General features: G+C 43.5%; 2 protein-coding genes across 2 annotated transcripts in view; both read left to right on the forward strand.

Moving 5' to 3' along the window:
• Window positions 1-374: 374 nt before the first annotated feature.
• On the forward strand, window positions 375-25577 carry MSRB2 (methionine sulfoxide reductase B2). Its single transcript, XM_024254306.3, has 5 exons — window positions 375-552; window positions 8932-9032; window positions 15018-15094; window positions 23923-24070; window positions 25358-25577. The coding sequence occupies exons 1-5, from the start codon at window positions 435-437 to the stop codon at window positions 25460-25462; spliced, it is 549 nt and encodes a 182-aa protein (XP_024110074.2). The 5' UTR covers window positions 375-434; the 3' UTR covers window positions 25463-25577.
• The window catches only part of LOC100462260 (14-3-3 protein zeta/delta-like), a 28171-nt gene continuing 16941 nt past the window's right edge, over window positions 15015-26244 (forward strand). Inside the window, exon 1 of the mRNA XM_054522063.2 lies at window positions 15015-15094. The gene's annotated coding sequence lies outside the window, so the exon portion shown is untranslated. The remainder of the gene's footprint in view (window positions 15095-26244) is intronic.

Here is a 26244-nt window from a genome sequence, read left to right on the forward strand (position 1 = left end):
GGGGGGCAGGGCGAGGGAGGAACAGGAGTGGGAGGAGCTGGGAGATGCAGAGATGGGTTGGGGAGGGTCTCATGGAAGGGAAGGGAGAGAGGAAGGGGGAGAGGAAGGGGGAGGAAAGGCGAGGGGAAAAGGAGAGGAAGAGGGAGGGGGAGAGAGAGGCAGAGTGGGAGGGAAGAGGGGCGGGGACCTGGGAGGGCCCAGGGCACATAGTGGGAGGAGCAGGTGGGAAGGAGCGGAGGAGGGAGGGGCAGGGGAGGGAGAAGAGGGGGAGGGAGACTAGGGGGCTGGCGGTGTGGGCGGAGCGTGGGGAGGGAGGCCGACTAGCGCAGGCGGAGGGGAGAGAATGGGGGAGGGGTGGGATGGGGGCCGGGGCAGAGACGGGCAGAGGGCAGAGGGCAGAGGGCAGAGGGCGGAGCGGCGCCGGAGCGGGCGTCATGGCGCGGCTCCTCTGGTTGCTCCGGGGCCTGACCCTCGGAGCTGCGCCTCGGCGGGCGGTGCGGGGCCAAGCGGGCGATGGCGGGCCCGGCTCCGGGCCGGGACTAGGGGAGGCAGGTAGGACGCGGGTCCCGCAGGCCCCGCCGCCACCCACGGCTTTCGGCTTCATTTCACCGGCTGCACCCGGGAGTCTAGGGCCGGTCCAGGCTGGGCGCTGCCCTCCTACTGAGCCCTCCTCGGCGCGCCCCTGCCCCCCACGACCCGAGGATCTGGGACAGTGGATTGTAAACTTGGTGGCGGCAGGGTGGGGACTGACCCCTGTGAGAATCCTAGGAAATGAACAAATGATCCCCCTAAATGTGCGCATAATTGTTTTTTTTTTTCTTGGCTCGGGGAGTGGGGGCATAAGTGGGGCTCGGGGTCCCCTGACCCCTATCGGGGACTCCAGGCGAAGGCCCGCTGTCTGGGCTGCAGCAGCCCGGCCCGCGCGCCCCTGCGAAGGCCCCTAGTATTTTGCACTGCAGCCCTCTTCGTAGTTCCGCGGGCTTCCTTCCAGCATCTGAGAAGCAGGAAGTTCAGACCTGGGGTTCCTGTGGGTGTTTCCTGCCCTGCTGTCTTCCCATAAGTGTGTCTAAGAGCCAGGGAGACTGGGTTGATCATTTGTTCCTTCTTTAAGGTGACAGCCATTGTTAGTGACTGAGACAGAGACCAGGGCGAGCGTGTGTGTCTCTGTGTGTGTGTGTGTTTTCTGCTAAATGCCTTTGGATCCTCTCTTGGGTCTGGGTACCTGCACATTTCACCAAGCAGGAAGGAGTCACCTCGGGAGACCTGTGCCGGCTACCCCTGTATTTCAGTTCTATTTCAGGGTAACTTAGTGCCCCAGGGGATTGGCTTCCTGGGCGGTTGCCAGACTGACCCACTCTGAATCCAATTTTATATGTGTTCATTGAAGACGTTCAGAGATACCCAACTGACGAAAATGTACCAACTCATTCTGAGCTCTTTTTAGCCCCTGAAATTTTTGAAATGCAGTATTAAAAGAATACGTAACTAAAAGCGTTGGCGTTGTGGAATGTTAGCTCATCCAACATGACTTCCAGCTATGGCCTTTCTAATCACTGGTGTCTCTAGTCAGTCTGACGACATTTGTTTTGAGCCTACTGTGTGCCAAGCATTGTATTGCTGAGAACCACAGGTGATAGAAACACGTCACAGTTACCGACAAGCTCTCTATAACCCCTTGAAAAAGAATGGTGGTTTTAGCGGTAACTACTTCATGGCTGTAATTGCTGCTGTCAGAAGCAGCCTAATGAATTGCCCTGGGATCTGAAGTTCTCCAACAACATTAAAATTTGGCCAGACACCAGTAGGTAACAGGAGCTGTGTACCTTATCAGACACCCCTCCTGGGAATCTACTCGAAGGAAATAGTTCAAAAGAAGAACAAAGAGATAGATGCAAAGATGCTTTAAACACTAGTCTCTTACAAAATGGAAACTGGCTGTAAACCAAATCAGTTAAGAAATACTTACGTAAATCATGAAAATTCAATCCAACAAACTGTTAGGCAGCCATTAAAAATGATAAACAGGGAGTAGTTCTGTGGTGAAGGGCTTTGGTATGAATAGATGCAGATTTTGAGTCTTGGCTCTCGGTTACTTCCTGGCTCTGTGTCTGAGCTCAGGCTGCTATTGCAAAACACCGTGGACTGGGTGGCTTCAGCAACCGACATTTTCTCACAGTTCTGGAGGCTAGGAAGTCCAAGATCAAGGTGGGAACAGATTTGGTTCCTGATGCAGACCTGCTTCCTGGCTGGCAGTTGACTGCCTTCTCACTCTGCCTTCCGGTGACTGTCTCAGGAAGGACCACTGATCCCTCAAGAGAGCCTCACCTTTATGATCTAATCTAAAACTAATAACCTCCCAAGTCCCACCTCCAAATACCATCTCATTGGGAGTTAGGGCTTTAGCATATGGGAGTGGGGAGAGGAGCAGGGAGGACATATAATATTCAGTTTGTAACAATGTCTTTGGACATGTTTCTTGAATTTGGAAAGTTTAAACTTCAGATTTTTTTTCCTTCTATCAAACAAGGATAATGATAATGGTAGGGTTGTTGTAAAGAATAACTTTTTAATTAAATATTTTGTTACAATGCTTGACACATAGCAGGCACACAATAAATGTTAGTTATGATTACATAAATAAGTGGAAAGGACAAAAATCTAGCTACATTTAACTTACATCATGGGCTTAGGGAGTGTTGAGAGAGAGAGAGACATTGGGAGGGGGGAAATGAGAAGATATTGAAATGACAGTATTTTTCTCCAGTGCTGCAATTTCTCATAAGCTTAGAGTGATTTTTTTTTTATCCAGATTGACAAAGACCAAACTGAAAAAGGAAAGTAAGAAATATTCTGGAGCAAAAACTCTATTGCTTCAGGAAAATATTCTTTCTAGAGATGACTATGCTAGGAAACCATCCTGGGCATAGGGTTAAAATAGTCCAGGCACTGTGGTGGGAGAGACTAGTTCTGCAGATCAGAATGGGCTGGGGATTCTTTTAGTACCAGTTTCTAATGAGTTCCATTAGATTCAACACATTTATCGAAATGGAGTGGGTTTATGTGTGACAATTGGCAGTATAGCAACTGTGGCCAGGAAGGTTAGCAAAACCCAAAGGAGGCACCCAGTAGGTGATCATAGGACCAAGATCGGATTTCCTTAGGGATGAAAAAATTGAGGCCCACCCCGTGGAACTTCTGACCAGCAAGATATATGGCCTGTGCAAATCACAGGACACAGAGAGAAGGGAACTCCAAGGAATTTGAGTTTATTAAGGCATAATTCAAAGTAAAGCTGTGTAGTTATCTCGTGCAATAGCAGCAACCGATAAATGTTTTCATAGTGAAGATAGCAAGAGAATGTAGAGGGAATTTAGAAAATGTGTAGCCCCCAAAGGATGAACACGTGGTGCGGAGGACAGAAAATACCTGCACACACACAGAAAAGGACACAACCAGTGTTGAAACCTCTCTCTAGCCACGGTAGCCAGAAGACTTGACTCATTCCCAAGTGAGAGACCTTGTCGTGTATCTAATTTACACGTGCCTAAATTGCTGTTTGATAAAACTGCTCAGAATTTACTCATACTGTAATTTTTATTTAAACTTTGGTTGTTTTCTAAAGCCCCAGTGTGTTCATTTGCTAGGGATCCCATAACAAAATATCACAGGCTGGGCAGCTTAAACGATGGAATTCATTTTCTTACGGTTCTGGAGGCTGGAAGTCCAAGACTTGTCCTGAGATTTGTCCTGACACCTCTTTCCTTAACTTGGGGATAGCTGCCTTCTTGCTGTGTCCCCAGGCGGCCTTTTCTCTGCTGTCCCTTCCTCTTATGAGGACACCAGTCTTATTGGACCAGGGCCCCCTCTTAATGGCCTCATTTTAACATGATTGCCTCTTTAAAGGCCCTGTCTCTAAATTCAGTCACATTTTAAAGTACTGGGGATTAGGACTTCAACGTATGAATTTGGAAGTTGGGGGGCAGGGAGTGTCACAATTCAGCTCATAACATCCAGGTCAAAGAAACCTCTTAAAGTGATACAGCCCACATATAACCTGACCTGGGTGTACCCAACAGAGCGTTTGTCATTTTTCTATCAAAGCAAAGTCTGTCTGCCCTTGACTGAGCCTTCTAGGCTGGCAAATCTGTAGCTAAATGTTGCATAATTGGTGCTTGAACAAGAACTAGTCTAAACATTATTGCCTACCCACTAAAGCTTTCACACACATTAAAAATAGTGTAAAAGGTCCACATTGATAAGGATTAAAAGAACCATTAAAAATGTCCTTTCATGTTGTACTTAGATGAAGGCTTAATTCTTTCGGTTAGCAATTTAAATACTAGTTATATATTTTAAACTTAAAAAGAAAATATTACGGCATGGCACTGTGTCATGCACCTGTAGTCTCAGCTACTTGGGAGGCTGAGGAAGGAAAATCGCTTGAGTCCAGGCGTTCAAGGCTGTAGTGTGCTTTGATCATGCGTATGAATAGCCACTGTGCTCCATTCTGGGCAACACAGTGAGACTCGGTCTCTTAAAAAAATTAGGGCAGAGGGAGAAGGTGGTGTCTGAAGAACAGATAGTCACTCTCTAATAGGTGTAACAAAATATAGAGGTGTGGGAGAGGGAGTTGGGAACCCAGACCAACCCAAGCCTTAGGTTCAAAGCGAAAGAAGTACATGTTTTAAAGCTCAATTCATGAGAGTCCCACTGACTTTTAGCTCTTCTCTAATTCCCACTTTCCAGTGTCAGCTACTATATTGTACTGCCTGTTGTGTCACACTAAGGACAGTGCTTCCAGGAGACAATAGGGTTTTTTTCTAAGCCCATTCCACTTCCTGCCTGAAAGGAGACAGGAAGATAAAGCTAGCTTCACAGACTGTAAATTCCAACCTTCGTACCTGAAGTTGGTCCTCTTACCTATCCACAGGAATAATGCAAGATCTTTGCCAAAGCCAAGAGGAGGGTGTTTTATCAGGATGCTGTTTAGTCCTTTCCTTGACAAATGTCAATGATAGCCAGAGATTAGGTCTCACAAATTCCCCCACAGGACCAGAGTTTAGATCTGGGAGGAGGAACCCAGGACATACACTCTTTCTAGCAAAGCCTGTTCTTGCTCTTTTTAGTGCCTCTGGCTAAAGCATTCCCTTTTTAAATCATTTGGGGTGACCAAGAAGAGACGGGATCCTGAACAGAAGTGGCAAAAAAACAGACAGGAGGAGGCTTGTATTAGTTTGTTTCACAGTGCTATAAAGAAATACCAGAGACTGGGTAATTTAGGAAGGAAAGAGGTTTAATTGGCTTATGGTTCCACAGGCTGTACAGGAAGCATGGCTGGGGAGGCCTCGGGAAACTTACAATCATGGTGTAAGGTGAAGAGGAAGCAAGCACATCTTACATGGTCAGAGCAGGAGGAAGAGAGAGAGGGGGAGGTGAACTTTTAAACAACCAGATCTCTCGATAGCTCACTATCACGAGAACAGCACCAAAGGGGAAATATGCCCCCATGATTTAATCACCTCCCAGCAGGCCCCACCTCCAACACTGAGGATTACAATGTCACATGAGATTTGGGTGGGGACACAGAGCCAAACCATATCAGAGGCAGTCACTTGTTCCACTGTGACAAGATGGAAAAAGGGTAGATGTAGGTATTAGTAAGTGTGATGGTTTGGTAGCAAGAAGGTTTGTGGCTTTTGATTTTGCAAAAGTGAAATCTGTTGAGAGGAAGGGGAGACGTAGTAGAGACCATCATTTGAGGAGAGTGGAAAAGGTTTTTTTTTTTTAAATTTCAATAGCTTTTGGGGGAACAGGTGATGTTTTGTTACATGAATAAGTTCTTTCTTTAATGGTGATTTATCAGATTTTGGTGTACTCATCACCTGAGCAGCGTACATGGTACCCAACGTGTAGTCTTTTATTCCTCATCCCCCTCACACCCTTTCTTCTCTGGGTCCCCAAAGTCTATTGTATCATCCTTATGCCTTTGCATCCTCATAGCTCAGCTCCCACTTATGAATGAGAACATAAGATGTTTGGTTTTTCATTCCTGACTTACTTCACTTAGAATAATAGTCTCCAATTCCATCCAAGTTCCTGTGAATGCCATTATTTTGTTCCTTTTTATGGCTGAGTAGTATTCCATAGTATATATATACCATCATTTCTTTATCCACTAGTTGATTCATGGGCATTTGTGTTGGCTCCGTATTTTTGCAACTGCAAATTGTGTTACTATAAACGTGTGTGCAAGTATCTTTTTCATATAATGACTTCTTTGCCTCTGGGTAGATACCCAGTAGTGGGATTGCTGGATTAAATGGTATTCTACTTTTAGTTCTTTAAGGAATCTCCACACTGTTTTCCATAGTGGTTGTACTAGTTTACATTCCTGAGAGTGGAAAAGGTTTAAAACACTCATTGCAGAGAAATGGGAAGAGAGCTGACTGGGGAAAGATGGTTCCATGGTTCACTGAAACCCCAGTGAGATGAGTAACTTTGAGTTTATAAGGACAACCCTCTCCCCAGATGGGGGATTTTCTCCAATAGTGCTTGATGGTACAGGGGTAGCCATGGAGAAGATAGTTTTTAAATAAGCTTTTTTATTTTGGAATAATTTTAGATTTATAGATAAGTTATAAAGATAGTACAGAGTTCTGAAAACCCCTCACCCGGATCCCCCTGGTTATCTTCTGACATCATCATAGTACATTTGCCAAAACTGTCTCTGTCTTTCCTTGTTTTTCATGACCTTTACAGTTTTGGGGAGAACAGGTTGGGTTCCTTGTAGAATGTCCCTCAGTCTGGGATTGTTTGATGTTTCTCCTCACAATTAAACTGGGATTATGGGCTATTGGGAAAAATCTCATAGAGATGAAGTTCCTTTCTAGATTCATGTGCTCTTCCCTATCTCTCTCCCCAACACTGAGACACACACGTGCAAATATACACGCACATACTCACACTTATTTATATTTCTCTTGCTAAACCATTTGAGAGTTGCAGACATCATGACACTTTACTGCTAAATATTTCAGCATGTTTCCTAAGACCAAAGATGTTTTCCTACAAAACTGCAAGACAGTTTTCCTCTTAGGAAATTGAGCACCCTTGTCTAATACATAGTTGATATTCAAATTTCCCACCATATACCAACAATGTCTTTTATAGCTTTTTTTTTTTTTCTGGGATCTAGAATTTAATAAAGGGTCACACATTGGTTTTAGTTGTGGAGAGTCCTTCTTTTGATTAATTTCCATCAATTTTCACTTATGTGATTGTTTCTTCACAAGACAGCGATTGAATATTTTTGGCAGGAAAACTTTACTAGTGATGTTGTGTCCTTTTCAGGGCATCACATCAGGAAGACACGATGTCACTTGTCCAACTGTTAGTGATGCTAACTTAGCCTGCTTGGTTAAAGTAGTGGCATGTTCTTCTTTGTAATTAATAAACTTTGGGGTTGTATTTTGGGAAGATGTGACTATTCTGTTCCCCAGCAGCCTTTCATCCAGGGGTTTTAGAATCCTCTGATGATTTTTACAAAATGGTGATTTTAAAAATTCTATACTTCCTTCTTCATTTATTACTTGACATTCTGCATGATAACTCTGAAGGCCATTGAGCAATAGTAATTATCACATAAATACATTTTGTTTTGTTCCCAAAGTGTCGAATACCCCAAAAATCATGTGTTAACTGAGGTATATTCCATAGGAATTTCAGATATCTATTTCCATAGTAAAAAGAAACCCCTGTAGTCTTATAAAGAGTATATTTAATAAAAGATACCTCCTAGGGGAGCCCTTGTGTAAAAATAATAACAGTAATAAAAAGAAAGAAGAAAACTTTTAATATATTAAATAGCTTAAAAACCTTTTAGCAAAATGTAAGCAATCAACTATATGCATCACTGGAAATGCAGTATTGTTCAGTATTATAAACTGGAGAGGAGATTAGTCTTTTCTTACCGAAGGATAACTTAGGACTTTTTTTGTAACCTAAAATGAATTTCAACTGTAACTTCTGACGTGTTTGATATATAGGTGCTGGCATCACGGGCATTCAACATTTCATCTTCAGTGCCATAGTCAGATTACTAACCCTTTGGGCCTCTGTTTCTCTTCTGTAAACTGAAGAGTTGGACACATTATAAAATCCTTTCAAATTCTTAATGTTGGATGATTAAAAACATTTATTATAGGAGTTGGGCTTCCTACTCCCTTTGGCTAAAGAGAGTATTGCTCTAGTTACTTGGTTCACACTCACGTGAATAAATGTAGTAATATAGATGCCAAGGCAAGTAGGAAAGAGGAAAACAAAATATGGACAAAAACCGTGAAGCATCATAATAGATTATGGTAGGTCTGTTTCTCTTTCAGGACTATATGCTATGGGAGTTTCTTCTTTTGTTCCATGCAAGAAGATTTTTAAAACAGAGACCTCCCTTGACAAAGAAAATCAGAGGTATCCTTATAAACCAGCAAAGGAGAAGAGTTTAATAACCGACTAGCTCACGGTTCTTTTCTGTCAAATGTGTCAACTACTTCCAGCTAGATCCTGACAACAACTCCTCTAAAAGTCATCCTCTAAAAGTCATCAGAGAAGAGAGGATCAGTTTCTACCCTTAGGTACCCGAAGGGAATGTATTCCACATTCTTTCATATTTCAACTGCCTCTTTCACTTCTATGCCCCAGGAGGACAAGAAAACTGGCTCTCTACTTCTTATTAATTTCTTATTAAATTAAATAGTCAATGAAGGCATTTTGTGCCTGAGCCTCTGGTCCCCATGAAGAATAAACTCGTGGGAGAGAGAGGAAGGGACTGGGTTATTCTGCTGGGTGACAGCGTGCTTAGGGAAAAAGGCCAAGGAAGAAAAGTCCATCAGACATTTTTGTTTTAATTTTTAAAATTCCTGTTTAACAATACAGGGTCTCTTGGAACGTGTGAGCTGCCTCTTGCCAAGAGTGAGTGGCAAAAGAAACTAACCCCAGAGCAGTTCTACGTCACGAGAGAAAAGGGAACGGAACCGGTAAGCTAAGCTGGTTTACAGTTTTCTGATTGCGTGTGTTGGCAGTGAGGGGGCAGTTGGAATAGGTCCAGCTATGAAACCCAGCTGCCCAGCAACAGTCCACAGGCCTGGTCTTCCTCTTCCATTGTCCCCTTCTCAGGGTGTTGATATCCATCGAGTTGTAGAAACCTGAAACTTTTCCCTGGCCACAGCATCTCTATTCTGACTCCTAAATAACCTTCCTGTCATTTCACTTCCGTGCACCGCTGTCACCTCCCCGTGGGGCCAAGTCACCATCACCTTCTCTTTGCATGGCCATTCTTGCTCCAGCCAACCCATTCACCACACTGCAGCCAAAGAGTTCTTTGGAAAACACAAATCTGACCATATCACTCCCCAGCTCAAAACCTTTGGTGGCTTCCCAGGTTTTCTTTTTCAAGGAAAAAGAAAAGTATGAGATGGCTAATAAGGTCCTAACGGCCCCTGGTTCCCACCTCTATCCTCAAATCCAGCCATCTTTCCTCTTGACCTGGTACTTTGGCCACACTACCCTTGAGCTCTCACACGTCCTGGGATCTCTTCTAAGGCCTTTGCACCCAGCGTTCCTTCTTCTCTCCCATCATCCCTCCCCAAACCCTCCACCCATTCATTCAGACCTACCTTGTAGCTCTCAGCCCAAATCTCACTTCCTCTGGGAAACCTTCTCCTAGCCCCCAGCTAGACTTGCTTCTAGCAGAACTCTTCCTTCATAGCATTTGCCATCGCTGCTATAACCCCTGGCACCTAATGTGGTGGCTGGCCATAGTAGGCATCCGAAAAGTCAACTTTTGTGAATGTTGAATGACTGCTGGGTAAGAGGTGGAAACATTATTTAAATTGCATTTGGCAATCTCAGCTTTCATTCATTTTCTGAGAGAACAACCCTCAGTTGTTCCTCATTATAACACCACTTTGTACAGTGCTACATTTATCTCTGTGTGTGTGTGTGTGTGTGTGTGTGTGTGTGTGTGTATACAAGCTTCTGGGGTACTTGAGAAAGTTTGTTACACATATATAATGCATAGTAATCGAGTCAGGGTATTTAGGGTGTCTGTGACCCAAATACAATACATTTTTGTTAAGTGTCATCCTCCTACTCTGCTATCAAACACTGAGTGTATTCCTTTTCTCTTACTGTATGTTTGTGGACTTTAAGCCACTTCTCTTCATCCTCCCCCTACCCCCTGCTCACCTTTTCCAGGCTCTGTTATCCATTTTTCCACTCTCTACCTCCATGTGTTCAAATTCTTTAGCTCTCACATATAAATGAGAACATAGTGCCGCATTTCTTAACAAGTGGTCTGTCTTAGACCCAAATATAGCTACTGGAATGTAGCTTTTTTGAATTGAACTTTGTATTAGTTATTTTTACTATTGAAGCAGATCCCACACAGTGGACCCCAGCCCTGTGGCTTCAAGCATAGTAGAGTATGAATGTTTTTTCCTTTGTCAGCACCTGCAAAACTCATGTCACTACCCACATGCACTGCCATTGTAATCATGGTCTCACCCTCAGTTTCTCCAATGCTAAAGTCATCAGAAGGGCCAGCACATCGCAATAGAGTCTCCTGAAATGCTGGTATTTTTGAAAACTTCCTGTAGGCGGGATTTTACTAAAGCCCTTGTTGGGAAAGAGACTACATTAGCCATTTGTGTCGATTGCACAAGGGAGCCACATAATACTGTGTGAGCAGTTGTATGTATTCCCAGAGTATTCTAAGCCAACCCTAATTCTCAGGTACAGAGCCAGGCAGGGCTTGGTACATAGAGAGACCCTAGAGATGAGCTGCCAGATGTTTAGGAAAATAAATCTGTGGGCTTCTCAAACAGATGGTGCAATATACTCTCTGCATTTGGCCATTTGACAAAATGAGCATCATTCATTATTTTAACTAATGTTATAAATCCCTTTCCATGGATCCATTTCCACGTTTAACTTTTTAGAGTATTGCAGAAATGTAAGCCTTCATTAGCTTTGTTCACCTAAGAGAAATAAAACATCAAATGCTTCTCTTTGGTGACTCTAAATTAAAATTCACTCCTGCATGTTTTTTCTTGGGCAACAGTAATATGCTAGCACTCTGCTAGACCAATGAATAAATTTACAGGCTGGCTGAGCAATAACTGAAAGTCAAGTATCAATAGAAGGGAGGTTTTATGCAGGTCATTCTCTGTCTACTCTCCAGATCCACTCTCCATGGGCTTCCCCTGCTCTGAGCTCTAGGAAGAGTGAGCAGCTCCTTTTCCCCCTAGCTGTTGATTCAGTTTAGCCAGTGGGAGACAACAGTGAGATCAAAAGGTGGGATGGAGAAATCGCTAGGGCCCAGCATTCTGTCTGTGGGGCTGCAGGTTGGCAGTGGCTGTGTTCCTGTACTGCAGGTGGCAGCTCTTGTAGGCAGCCCTCCCCTGCAGGTGCAGCCTCACCAGGTTCTGGCCACTCCCTCTTCCTTTGTCCCACAGGCCTAGTGGAGGCCATGGCTTCTCAGAGTCATTAGCCCAGGGATGCGTTGCCCTCACTTGTGGATTTCCATTGGCCTCGTCTGCACCTTTGTAAACAGTCCTGTGTGAAGTTATCTGCAGTCATCCCTCTTGAGCATGTCATCTGTTTCCAGCAGGTGCATTGTATTGACAAGATGGAATGGCGAACTGCCATTGGTCTAGCAGACCTTGCAATCCCGGGGGAATCTTGAACATCATTCTCTCTCTGACCCCGGCCCCTCCCTGTGCAGCCAGGCATTTCAGTTCTCTCTTCGAAGTGTTCTTGAATCTCTTCTCTTTCTTTTATTTCCACTGCTCTGCCTGAGCAGGAGCACACTCCAGGCCTGCAAGTGTGATGGAGGTCGGATTGCTCTCTGCCTCTGGTGGCATCTTGCCCCATTCCAGTTCATTCTTTACCTGAATGTCAAGTGATCTTTCTAAAAACCAACTCCAATCAGGCGTACACCCAGTTTACAAGTTTCCAGTAGCTTCACATTTCCAGTAGGACACAGTTTAAGCTGTTTGTCATGATCTAACCAACCCCATCTGGCCTGGTCTCACCTACCTTCCGGCATCATCTCTCTCCATCCTCCTCTTTGCCCTCTTCTTTCATGTGGGCCTTGCCCAAGGTGTTCTGCCTGCCAGAAATACTCTTCCATTTCCTCATTCAATTAACTCTTACTCTTCAAAAGTCAGCTTAGTGTTGGCATTTTTCTATAATAAACAACAATCAGTTGTGCAATTTAGAATAATAATAAAAGGGTAAGAAATAAAAAGACTCCCTCCCATCTCAGATAATATCTGATACAGACAGCCTTTGTGGAAACTCCCTCCTTCGTAGTGAAGGGTACAGCGCTACCCGAACTCCATGCCATCTCTATCATAGCTGTCACCACATGGTATAAATTGTTAGCTCACATGTGTCTTCCTCCCACTTAGGTAGCAAGTTCTTTGAGTGCAGAAACTGTTTTGCTGCCCATCTCTGCAACATTAGCGCCCAGCTCAGTCTGGGTTTATATTAGATTATCAGGTAAATACTAGAAATGAGATAGAAGCTGAGTTTAACCCTAAATAAGTTACAGGACTTGTATAAAATTGGAGAGGGAGGGAAACATCAGGAAGCTAGGCAAGGAGAAAGTGGGTAGATGTCATTTCAGAAACTATGTTGGCTGAGTATTCCTTTTCATTTATTTATTTTTTTATCTTGAGGTGGGGTTTTGCTCTTGTTGCCCAGGCTAGAGTGCAATGGTGCGATCTTGACCCACTGCAACCTCTACCTCCTGGGTTCAAGCGATTCTGCCTCAGCCTCCCGAGTAGCTGGGATTACAGGTGTCTGCCACTACACCCGGCTAATATTTTGATTTTTAGTAGAGATGGGGTTTCACCATGTTGGCCAGGCTGGTCTTGAACTCCTGACCTCAGATGATCCACCTGCCTCGGCCTCCCAAAGTGCTGAGATTACAGGCATGAGCCACCGCACCTTGCCTTCATTGACGTTTTAATTTTTATTTTGCTTACTGTGATAGCAGTTATCTGTCACTTCCTCTGTCCAACTGCCCCCCTGCAATAATGAAATTATGTTTTGAGTCTTCCCAGGCTGTCTGGATCCTATGAAAAGGCTTTTCTAGATCAGCCTTGGGACTGGGCAGCCCCGTTTTCCATGCATTCATCTTCAGTCCAGGTGGGAAGGATGGGAAACTTCCTCTTCTTCTTTTTTTTTTTTTTTTTTTTTTTTTTGAGATGGAGTCTGGCTCTGTTGCCCAGGCTGGAGTGCAGTGGCACAATCTCGGCTCACTGCAACCTCTGCCTCCCAGGTTCAAGCAATTCTTCTGCCTCAGCCTCCCGAATAGCTGGGATTACAGGCATGTGCCACCACACCTGGCTAATTTTTGTATTTTTAGTAGAGATGGGGTTTCACCATGTTGGCCAGGCTGGTCTTGAACTCCTGACTTCAGGTAATCCACCTGCCTCGGCCCCCCAAAGTGCTGGGATTACAGGCATGAGCCACCACACCCTGCCAACTTCCTCTTCTTTACAGCTGCTAACTAGTGCCAGTGTTGGAAGCAGGCATTTGAGGGGACTGGCCATAAAGGACCAGCTCACTACTGTTCAGATTTCTGCAGCTAAGTTTAGGGTTTTAAAGAAGGAAAACATCCAAGTGTGCCCAGATGGTAGGCTCAGTAGGTTAATTTGAAATTGTCTCTTATACAGCTCACTGAAAATGTGCTGTTAATACTACCATAGGGAATTTGGATGTTTGAACCGTGAATTTTTTGAGTTGGGAAGCCTGGAGGGGTCTGAAGATTTCCTGAGTCAGCTTTGTCACTTGGTGAGCTGTTCTGTGCTCTGGCTTTCCTCTAGCCCATAGGAGGGGATAGTGCCTGTCGCCAGGCCCTGTGATAGCAGATCTTCATGGTCAGCTTGTGCAAGGGTTGTTTTTTCTTTAATTTTCTTTGACAGAGGAGATGACAAAAGAAATTGGGCAAAAATGGTCTTAAAAAAAAAGTCATCAGCTGGGTGCAGTGGCTCATGCCTGTAGTCCCAGCATTTTGAGAGGCCGAGGCATGCAGATCACTTGAGGTCAGGAGTTCAAGACCAGCCTGGCTAACATGGTGAAACCCGGTAAAAGTACAAAACTTAGCCAGGCGTGGTGGTGTGCACCTGTAGTCCCAGCTATTCAGGAGGCTGAGACAGGAGAATCACTTGAACCCGGGAGGCAGAGGTTGCAGTGAGCTGAGATCATGCCATTGTACTCCAGCCTGGGTGACAGAGTGAGACTTCATCTCAAAAAAAAAAAAAAAAAATCAAGTTTGAGAAATAACATTTTAAAAAATATTGACTTGGCTCATTCATTGACTTGTCTCCTTGTTCTCCTCTCAGAATACCTCTGAAAACTTGCAAACCCTGTAACCCACAATGAACACAGTAATTTCATCTAAGTAGTAACCTGGGCACTGAGGGGGTGGGGAATCTAGCTCATTATTTAACATTTGTTAAGTATGCTGTGTCCTAAACATTATGTGAAGCATATTAAAGGCAAAATCCCTGATCTCACTGAACTATGCTTTTTATATATTTATATTCTGTCTTTAACTGGAGATTTCAAAGTATGTTAGACAGTGGACTAGATTCCTGTTGTATTAACTCTTTTAAAAGGGAGACCGAAATCTCACACAATCACAGAGGACAAGACTCTGTTTTCTTGCTTTTTCACCGACTTTGATGCTCTTGGATGAAAAGTCCTGTATGAATACAAAGATTATCAAAGTCATAATTTGAATATTGGGTGCAATAAAGCCCCGGCTGTAAATACATCTGCAGGCTGCTTCATTGGGTACATTATAATTTTCTCTCTGGCGTTATTTGCACTTCGTCAAATTAGTACAGAAATTCCTTGATTTGGGGACTTACCCAGGATTTAAATCTGCTGTTTCAACTCCTGCCAGTAGTATGAGAAATCTGAATGTGACATATCTAATTTACTTTCAGCCTTTCAGTGGGATCTACCTGAATAACAAGGAAGCAGGAATGTATCATTGCGTGTGCTGCGATAGTCCACTCTTCAGGTAAGATAAAGAATCGAGAGCTACGGAAGGAGACCAAACCTCCAGGTTCTTACTGCTCTGTTTCATTTAAGATCTTGGATAAATAAATACCCATAATACCCATTTTGTTTTTTAAACTGCCCTTCTCATTTTGCATTGTTGCTGTAAGGAGAGCTATTCATATAAGATACTTGCCTGTCTTGACTTTTTTTTTCTAGCATTTAGAGCCATTAACAAGACTTCTTAGCTTATATTCTTCCTTTCTCTATCCTCAAGAAATAGAAAGGAAATAAAACTCGGTGGGCACCTTATGATAAAGCTATTAGAGTTTTTTTTTGTTTTGTTTTTTGTTTTTTAAGAGGGAAAGTATTTAAAGAAATCTAAACCATGATTATATTTGCTGGGCCATGTGATTAAAACTCTCTCCCAGGGAAAATGGGTTTATAATTTAATTTAGGAAATGTAGAATTTTATGAGGATAGATTCCCCACAATGCTTGACAGTAGTGAATACCATACCCTCTTCTATACAGCTGAAAGTAAATTTAATTGTCCCTTGATTTCAAAGCCTCTTTTAAGTCAATCAGGATCTGAAATCTCTCAACAAAGGCTTTTTTGTTTAGACATGCAGGAAACAGTCTTTAAAAAAAGTAGATTCGATGGAGAAGAAAGGAAAATATCTTTGAAGTCCTATTTTTCAGAACTTCAAAGATGTTTTCCTTTCTTTTGCATCAACCCTAAATTGGTTTAGAATAAAATATAAATCAAGCCAGCTCTGTGCATCGCCCATTAGGCAGTGCTTCCTTCTGTCCTCTGGGCTTTGAGCAGTCTGGGCCTTCCTGCCCGGCTGGCTGCTAATGTGGGCTGCCTTAGGAAGCCGGACCCGCCTGCAAGGATGAGGAGCGATTAGCATCGATTTTCCTCCGTGCTCACAGATGCGCAGGCCTTTGCCCGGATGCATTCATGTTGGCATGGGGGAAACTAGAAGGAGGTTAATTTTTGCACAGTAAAATGTGGGACTCAGGTTTCTGAGACAATAGTTATTTCTTGACCTTTGGTTGTGTTAAAGAGGAGAGGTAGGATTTTGAGATGGCCCATGAGCTTTCAGCCATAGAACCATGCTGCCAGCGTGTCAAAGGCTCCCTTGTTGCCGCAGTCACCAGGCAGTGCTCTGTCTCCCTCTTCGCACTGTGAATACAGAAGATAAATCATCCTCACAAGAGCATTCTTCTAAATCATAGTCTTCACTCTTCCCCTTCCTTGATGTTCCGGTTTCCGCATCTGAAAAAGGGGGGGCCTTCTTCCCTTCCTTTCACCTTGCAGGCTTAGTTGTGGTGTCAGAATACTGGAGCCAGGAGGGTCCTGAGTCCAGAGCAGAAAGCTCTGTCCAGTAGAACTTCCCGTGGTGGTGGAGATGTCTGTATCTGGCCATGTGGTAGCCGCTCATCACATATGCTTGTTAAGCACTCAAGGTGTGGCTAGCGTGGCTGAGAAGCTGACTTTTTCCATTTAATTTTAATTAATTTAAACTTAAAAGGCCACGTGTGGCCAGAGGCTACTATATTAGCACAATGCTAGTTCAAATTAAGGAAGTTAAATGACCAACCCCAGGTCCTGGAGGTTGTGAAGCAGCCAAGACTAATGGGAAAACCAGCCGATTCTCCAAAAGCCCATTGACCAAGTGGCCAGTTTATGAGACTGCCAGTTCACCAACCTTATTTGTTTTTGTGTAACCATTTAGTTTGAGTTGAAAAGTTTCCATTTTGCATTCTTAAAGACTTCTGAGTTTGTTTCTCTTCCCCTTTCCTGTTGCTGCTACTGCAGCCGAAGGAAATAAAATATTCCTGAAGATTATTTATGTTCCAGAATATACTATTCTTAAAGATGCACTCATTTATGGGAGAGGCAGTAGAATGGTTAAGATTGCCAAGGTGTAGATCCTGGCTCCATTGCTGTGTGACCTTGAGCAAATTTCTTAACCTTTCTGTGTCTGATTTCCTCACCTGTAAAATGAAGATAATAGTACCTAATTCATAAGGTTGTTGGGAGGATAATCTGAGTCATGAATTAATACATGGAAAAGCACAGAGCAATGCCTGACATGACTGACTCAGGCCAGGCACTTGATGCAAGTTAGCAATGATGTTTTCGTTGTTGTTGTTGTTTTGTTTTGTTTTTTGAGATGGAGTCTCTCTCTGTTGCCCAGGCTGGAGTGCAGTGGCGTGATCTTGGCTCACTGCAACCTCTGCCTTCCAGGTTCAAGCAATTCTCCTGCCTGCTAAGTAGCTGGGATTAGAGGCGTGTGCCACCATGCCTGGCTAATTTTTTGTATTATTAGTAGAGACAGGGTTTCACCATGTTAGCCAGGATGGTCTTGATCTCCTGACCTCAGGTGATCCACCCGCTTCGGCCTCCCAGAGTGCTGGGATTACAGGCGTGAGCCACTGCACCCGGGCGTAATGATGTGCTCTTAAGCAATAGATCCCTCTTAGGGCTGTATACATGAATGTGCTTTTGATCCTGAGGAATTCTGGAGGATATATTCTAATTAATGAGAATATACAAATGCAGACTATATTCCTGAGCCTTCTTCCTGTTCAAGAGGAGTTTTAGAAATATATTCTTGTTTTGCCTCTCATTTTCCTTCTCTTTCTGTCTCTGGTCCCCAGTCTCTATAGTAGGAAGCAGAGGTACAGAAAAAATAATTCCTTCAAATGCTTGTGTGGAGTGAAAGTGAAGGGAAAGTTGGTCAACCAAAACTAAGTAGTTCTTTTAACAAGTAAATGCAGGGCTCACTCCTTTGAGCTCCGTGCTCCAGCTCGGCTGCTTCCTGCCTGGGACTTCCCTTTGTGCTGAGCTGGCCTCCTGGGATCTGCTCAGCCCCACTAATACTAATTGAAATTCCACTTATTTTTGGATCCCAGGTTTCTCCTGAAACCTTCTCTGATAGCACACACTGTGGGGTTTTTTTTTAATCTGCTTCAAATTCCTATTAATTTATCAGTATCACACAATTTAGGACCTAATTATTCTCCTATTGGTTCAAGTATTTTATTTAGTGAAGGAGATAAACTTGATTAGCTTTCGAGTCCCTTGGCCATCTTATGCTTCTTGGACAAGGCTCATGGAAGTTGTTATGGGTTGAATTGTGTCTCTCAAAAAGACATGTTGAAGTCTTAATCCCTGTAAGCTGGGAATGTGACCTTATTTGGAAATAGGGTGGCTGCAGGTATAATTAGTTTAGATAAGATCATATTGGAGTAGGGTGAGCCCTAATTCCAAAATCACTGCTGTCCTTATAAGAAGAAAAGAAGCCCAGACAGAGAGGAGACAGCCATGTGAAAACAGAGGCAGAGACTGGTGATCCGCAGCTACAAACCAAAGATTGCCTACCTTGGAAGGTAGGAAGAGGCAAGGAGGGATTCCCTAGATGCTTCAGAGCCCTGCGGACACCTTGACTTTGGACTTCTATCTTCCAGATTGTGAGAGAGTACCACCCATTTTGTGGTACTTTGTTATAGCCACCTTGGAAACTAATACTTAGATGCTCCATAAGTACTTATTGATTGGTTGATTAATAATATCCGTCCTGCTGCTTAGACATCATAGCAATGTTGGGACTATCAGAAGCTGTGGTTATGGGCTGAGCGTGGTGGCTCATGCCTGTAATCCCAGCACTTTGGGAGGCCAAGGCGGGTGGATCACTGCAGGTCAGGAGTTCGAGACCAGCCTGACCAGTATAGCGAAATTCTGTCTCTACTAAAAATACAAAAATTAGCTGGGCATGGTAGCACACACCTGTAATCCCAGCCTCTAGGGAGGCTGAGGCAGGAGAATCGCTTGAACCCAGGAGGTGGAGGTTTCATTGAGCTGAGATTGAGCCACTGCACTCCAGCCTGAGTGACAGAGTGAGACTCCATCTCAAAAAAAAAAAAAAGCTGTGATTATGAAATCACTGTGGAAATGTGAGGGAAGTGGCTGCAACTTCTTGAGCACTTACATGCCAGACACTGGGCTCCAGTACTTTGCAAACAATCCTCACCCTCCAATAAGGAGCTATTAAGACCCCCATTTAACAGATGCAAAAACTGAGGCTTAAAGAATTTAACTAACTTGCTCAAGGTCACTTATCTAAGTGATAGTGCAGGGATTCGGGCTCCACTGCACTCTTCTTGAGAGTGGGAAGCACCCCAGCAATGAAGGAGCCCTCTGGGCATGTGGCAGGTGCCATGCCCAGGCTCTTCATGTGCATCATTTCATCAGACCTCTCGGCAGCTCCCCGTAGTGTTATTATTATTATTTCACGTGAGGAAACTGAGAGCTAGGAAGATGAAATAACTTGTCCAGGGTTCTGCAGCTTACAGGTAGCCAGCCAAAATATGAACCCACAGTTTTGGACTCCAGAGCCCACATTCTTCACTAGCTGAGCTTCCATTAAGCCACGTGGGCAGCTCCGTTGACATATGTGCCATCACCTTCTGGTGCCTGCTCTCTGAATTACAGGTGTAAGTTTCCCAGAAGACATAACCAGCCTCTGAGAGTGATCCCAGCCAGTGTAACTCATGAGTTCCCTTTCCAGAGCCTTGTTCCCAGCCTCATCCACCAGATTTAGCGTCATTCTCCTCATCATCCTATAGTTGTTGGAATGAGTTTGGTGCACAGTTTTGGAGAGCTTCTGACTCTCCAAATCAGAGACCTTTAATCAAAGGTGTCTGGGTCAAGAACACTTTCCAGAATGTGTTGTCACACTCCTAGGGACTCCAGACTCTCTTTCCTTAACTTGGAATGAAGTGACATTGCCCATCACTGCCACTCTCCTCCTTCTCCCTTTCTTCTTCCACATAAGCCTATTTGGAAAGTGTTTATTAAAATCTATTGTGGGATCACATATTTCATGATCATAAATCTTAAAATAAGAGGAAACAGAGCCTGATACTAGTTCACCTTTTACGTAACATCCTGATGTCGTATGTACCATGAGTAACTAAGTAATATTGTTAAAAACCTTCTGTGTGCCCCATTCCCTCAAAGGAATAGAAATTCTTCTAAGAGGTTAGGGTTGTCAGTTATCACCAAGTGCCTGTGCTGTTGGTTTGGGAACTGTAGAACTTCCAGAAATCAAGGAAAACCAAAGCAAATAAAACAAAACAAAGTAAAAATCCCTTAGAGTATATGATTCAGAATGGTTTTAGTTCTTCAAGGGCAAACCTTACAATCTGCTAATCACTTAAATATGTATATTGGAATTTCTGATTGGCTTTAATATTTCAGTTCCCAGTCTTAACTTATATATGTTAGGCCTCTCATATTACTTGGTAAAATCTCTAGATTCTGCTAATTGCATCAATAAAGGTTTATTGTTTCCCATAAAATGTTTTAATGAGTTTTTATTAGTCTTAGTTTCATTTATTTAAAAAATTTTATTGTATTCATAATTCTCCATCAAAATACCTTTAATGATCACTAGTTGATATATAATGTTGAGGACGGAAAGACTGGGATTAAAAGATACTTAATGATGTTTTTCCCTGAGCAGAGTGGCCAGATGAATGTTTTTGAACCCTTGGAGGAGGGTTGCAAAGGACCCGACCTGAATATGCAGACACTTCTAGTTGGACCCACAACTGCTCACATTTCATATTTCTGGTATTAATAATAAAAAAAATTAAAAAATAGCTACTGACTTATGTGCCATGTGTCAGGTACTATGCTAAGCATACATACAGAAAGTGACGTGATAATGCCATTGCTATTGTTAGCTTAAAAAAATCATACAATCTATAAATTTAGAAAAGGAGACTATTTCTTCTAAAGGGTTACAGCCTTCAAGGTGGCCATCCCACAGGCTGGGAAGCGAGCTCCCAGCCAAGAGCAGATGCAGGCACTTGGAAGGGGGAGCAGCTAGGGTAGGAGTTTTATGCTGAAGGGGTTGGCTAAATATACCTATTTAACAGATTACAGGAGGGGCTATGAAAATTCGTGAAGATGGTCCTGATATATGCATATTGAACAAACATGCATGTAACCTATGACCTATGTTTATTTGGGCATAGAAACTTAACATTTAAATGTATTATAATTAGATCCTATACATCAAAAGGTCTTTCAGGATATGAAGGCCCGCAAGTGCACAGCCTCTGTAAACCATCCAGAACCAGTTCATGGTCTTTTAATCAGGAGAAAGTTACTAAAATCAGTCTCTTGTGCAATCAAAGCTGTAGTTATGGCTGGTGGAACAGAGGGTCTCAGCTAGTCAGTGTCTGATGGTAGATGAGCTGCAATTGCTTCAACACTGCTTATCTCAAGGCCAGTGATTGTTTAACTACTAGAGAAAAAAAAAAACCCTTCTGGCAGTTAGAGTTGATTCTTTAAGTGCAGGGGTGCGTGACTTCACCCTCGCCTGGCATGGCCTTAGGTCCTGTTTATAATTTGGTATATTATTGCCACAAAGAGGCTGTTCTGCCAGTCTTATGATCTCTATTTAAACATTAATGCTGGTCATTTGTTGTGTCTAAACCACGAAAGGGAGGGGATATAATGAGGTGTGTCTGACCTCCTGTCCCATCATGACTGGAAACTCGATTTAAAGGTTTTTCTGGAGTCCTCTTGGCCAAGAAGGGCTCTATTCAGTCAGTGGGTGGCTTAGAACTTTATTTTTAGTTTATACTTATCTATAGATTAGGACGCTGAGGCTTCAAAAAATTAAATGACTTGCCAAGGTGATACAGATGTAACAGACAGATCCCAGATTCACACCCAAATCTTTCAGAAGTCAAAGCCCTTCCTCTTAATGGCTATACTTGTGGTTCTTAAAGCCTGGTCTGAGGACCTCAGAGATTCCTGGGGGGGACCTTTCTAGGGGCTTTTCCAACCATACTTGAGGCCACTTGAGGCCACATCATTTTATACTCCAATCAAAACAACATAGCAACAGATTGAATTCAGAGGCACGTATGAAGATTCAGTTGTCTTTTTTTTAAGCCGGACGTTAAAGTGCCTTGCAAAATTGTAAAACAGTGCAACTCTTCTCATGAAATGTTTGTTTCATTTTGAAAAGTATAATTATTTGTCTTAAATATATGTTATGTTAACATATAATAAATTTATTTCAGGTTGAGCATCTCTACTCTGAAAATTCAAAATCTGAAAGGCACCCAAATCTGAAACTTTTTTATTTTTTGAGATGGAGTCTCGCTCTGTTGCCTGATCTCCGCTCACTGCAACCACCGCTTCCTGGGTTCAAGTTATTCTCCTGCCTCAGCCTCCCGAGTAGCCAGGACTACAGGCATGCACCACCATGCCCAGCTAGTTTTTCTATTTTTAGTAGAGAGGGGGTTTCACCATGTTGTCCAGGCTGGTCTCAAACCCCTGAGCTCAAGTGATCCACCCGCTTCCACCTCCCAAAAAGCTGGGGTTATAGGCGTGAGCCACCACGCCCAGCAAAATCCGAAACTTTTTGAGAACCAACATGATACTCAAAGGAAATGCTCATTGGAGTATTTCAGATTAAGGATGCTTAACCGTCAAGTAAGATGCAAAATTCAAAAAGATCCGAAATCCGAAACACTTCTGGTCCTAAGCATTTCAGATAAGGGGCACTCAGGGCTATATTAAAAAAAATTAATGCACACGTATTTTTAAATTCTCAGTTATAATTTATAATTTGTTAAATGTTGACATATGTAACTCACAGACAAAAGCTCTCAGCAATCCCTATTAATTTTGGAGCCACAGAGGGGACATGAGGGGTGCTGAGACCAAAATGTTTGAGAATTGCTGCATTACACAATTGTTTCTGTGGGAGTTTGTGCTGTCAGCTAGGCTTCCTTCTATGTTCATAGTCTAGGGATTTGATTCTTTGCCACTTTTTCTTCTTAGATTAGTGTTTTTTTTTTTTTTTTTGGCTGGGTCTAACATTCAGTTCTTCTCTTTCTTCCTTAGATAGAGAGAGCCATTTCCTTGCCACAGCAATTTTTGAAGTCTATTTTCCCAGTGCCATTTAAGGGAGCTTATCCATGAGAGCACTTAGCGGGTGGGTCTTTGGTGAGTGGATTTGCCTGCTGTCCTTCTTCTCCTTGTGCCAGCATCATGAGTCCCTGGGAGACTTCTGGAGGGTTAGGTTTCACTGCAGTGATTGATGCCAGGTACCCAGGAGTATTAATTAATACTAATAATCACCATCACAGCAAGCATTCAGGGAACTTACCATGTGCCCAGAACTGTGCTAAGCTTTATATCACACTTCACAGAGTTTCCCCTGAAATCCTCAAAACAGCCCTGTAGGGTAGATATTCTTCCCATTTGCTAGGTGAGCAAACTGAGGCTTCAAGAGCTGTGGTTTCACACAGCTAAGAAGTGGCCAGAGGCAGCTTTTGAATCCCTGGTCAGGCTTCTGTGTTGAGATAACCTGAAATTCCTGTTGCTAAGCATGACTTTCTCATCAGACCTTACACTTCTGTGCTGCACCAAGATCATGACTTCCTTCGACCGTTAGTATTTCATTTTGATTTCTTTCTTTTACATTTTCAACACGTGGGTTTGATCTGTGTTACCTAATATGCAATACAGTTCACAAAACACCATGTGTCTTTGATCTTTATTGGACATCCAGAAAGAAGCCTTTAGCATCAAAGGATCAAGAAGTCCTTCCACTTCGAGAGGCAATGGCTTCCACAGTGAAGGTGCAGTGAGGACGATTCCTGGGGGACTGACTGTCACATAACTGGGTGTGGGATCTGGCAGAGGAGAGTGGGAACGGATCCTGCTCCCTGGAACAACACATCGGGGCACCTCTTGGCATGTTAATTACAGTGTCATTAGCAGCTGTAGTATCGTTTATGTCTTCCACAGTTCTGAGAAAAAGTACTGCTCTGGCACTGGGTGGCCTTCGTTTTCCGAGGCTCATGGTACGTCTGGCTCTGATGAAAGCCACACAGGGATCCTGAGACGTTTGGACACCTCATTAGGATCAGCTCGCACAGAGGTTGTCTGCAAGCAGGTGAGATTTCTTATTTTGTTTTACTTTCCCTGATGCTGCCCCCAATGCCACAAAGAGCTTTCTTGTTCTTGGCAAGTCTGGTGTCCTTTTATAGGGATACTTTTGTCTTCACAACACATGGGTTTCTTTTATGTTTTGTTTTGTTTTGTTTTGAGACGGAGTCTCACTCTGTTTTCCAGGCTGGAGTGCAGTGGCACGATCTCAGCTCACTGCAGCCTCCACCTCCTGAGTTCAAGTGCCTTAGCCTCCCAAGTAGTTGGGATTACAGGTGACTGCCACCACACCCAGTGAATTTTTGTATTTTTAGTAGAGATGAGGTTTCGCCATGTTGGCCAGGCTGGTCTCAAACTCCTGACCTCAAGTGATCCACCTGCCTCGGCCTCCCAAAGTGCTGGGATTACAGGCGTGGGCCACCGCACCCAGCCCAGAACACATGGGGTTTCTACACATGCCAATAACGATCACTCTCTCACTTCAATCTGGGCACTGCAAAAAAGAGAAAAGGCTTCTCCAGCCTCTCTCTAATGTGGCCTTTCCTGGTTCTAACCTTCCACAGAGATGAGAACAGAGGCAGGATCTTCACCTTCTTTTGAGCAGGGATAAGGAGCAGGAAGCCCTTATCCTGCCAGAGTGACTGGCATCTCATCTTTGACTTACCCAGTGTGGCTGGCACCTCCACCTCTCCACCCTCCTTTTGCACTCTGCAGCGTGTCGTTGGCCTGCAGAGCAATGCTGCAGGTGACGTCAGCACCTCTGCCTTCTGTGAGCCCAGTAGGAGAGAATGGCTTAAATCCAGATCACAAATTCATTTTGATATCCTTAGCTGCTCATGTTTTCTGACTCATGGGTTTTGTAAAACACTAGAGGCAAGCTGATTAAGAGAGCGTGGTTTTGCCTTAAGTAATAAATAATAATAATACACTGGGTACTAAAATATTATTCAGTACTTACCCAGGAATTATGTTAATGCTTTACATGCAATATATCAATTAATTGTCCCCACAGCTCTCTTATGTAGGTATGATAATTATCCCCATTTTTAGATGAGTAACTGTAAAGGCCCAAATTTAATCATTTGCTCACATCCTATTGATAAAGTAAAACTATTTACCATGACTGTGTTCTGCTTTCTTTCATTTCTTAATTGAATTCGGATGCAATAGACTTTTTCTCCTAACACAGATGTCAGACTCCGGAGTGGAGTGATTTTGGGGGGTTCGTCTGTCTGGTTTTACATAAAGAGATTTGTTTGCATTTGGAGATGACAGAGGCTTCTGTCCTTTGCAGTGTGAAGCTCATCTAGGTCACGTGTTTCCTGATGGACCTGGGCCCAATGGTCAGAGGTTTTGCATCAACAGTGTGGCTTTGAAGTTCAAACCAAGGAAACACTGACCATCTTCAAGAGTCCCGTTCCCTTGCCACCCCTTCATGTGCACCCTCAATTTCCACAATTCACTTGAATGACTTGTTGTATTTGCAATAAAACTGGGCTGAGTTTGCTGCTGTCTCCAGCGAGTCATTGCTTCTCTTAATTTATTTACCTGGAATCAACCTAATCCTGTGTGTTAGGCTGTTCTTGTGTTGCTATAAAGAAGTACCTGATCAGGATCTGGGAGAATTTGAAAAAAAAAAAAAAAAAAAACAACTAGAAAAATAAACAAAATTAAAAAGAAAAAAAAAAAGAAATACCTGAGACTGGGTAACTTATAAAGAAAGAGGTTTAATTGACTCACAGTTCTGCAGGGTGTACAGAAAGCATGGTGCCAGCATTTGCTTGGATTCTGGGGAGACCTGAGGGAGCTTTTACTCATGGCAAAAGGTGAAGGGGGAGCCGGCATTTCACATGGCAGAGCAGGAGCAAGAGAGAGTGGTAGGGAGGTGCCACACACTTTTAAACAGCCAGATCTCTCGAGAACTCACTCACTGTCACCAGGACAGCATCAAGCCATGAGGGATCCACCCTCATGACCCAATTACCTCCCAGCAGGGCCCACCTCCAGCACTAGGAATTATACTTCAACATAAGATTTGGAGAGGGAAAACATCCAAACCGTATCACCCCAACTCCCACTTGGAGTGGAACTTCACAGAATGACAGAGGGACAGCTGTTTCCATCAAACACTTCCACAGCTTCGCCTGAGACAAGCGCATGACTCTGGGAACATCAGGAGGC

The sequence above is a fragment of the Pongo abelii genome, chromosome 8, assembly GCF_028885655.2.
Source record: "Pongo abelii isolate AG06213 chromosome 8, NHGRI_mPonAbe1-v2.0_pri, whole genome shotgun sequence".
Classification (NCBI taxonomy): domain Eukaryota; kingdom Metazoa; phylum Chordata; class Mammalia; order Primates; family Hominidae; genus Pongo; species Pongo abelii.

What these genes read in the sequence shown, in the direction of transcription:
- MSRB2 (XM_024254306.3), top strand. Translation starts at nt 435, where the DNA reads ATGGCGCGGCTCCTCTGGTTGCTCCGGGGCCTGACCCTCGGAGCTGCG. An exon ending in GCCGGGACTAGGGGAGGCAG is followed by an intron (nt 553 to 8,931) that starts GTAGGACGCGGG and finishes TTAACAATACAG; the next exon opens with GGTCTCTTGGAACGTGTGAG. An exon ending in GAGAAAAGGGAACGGAACCG is followed by an intron (nt 9,033 to 15,017) that starts GTAAGCTAAGCT and finishes ATTTACTTTCAG; the next exon opens with CCTTTCAGTGGGATCTACCT.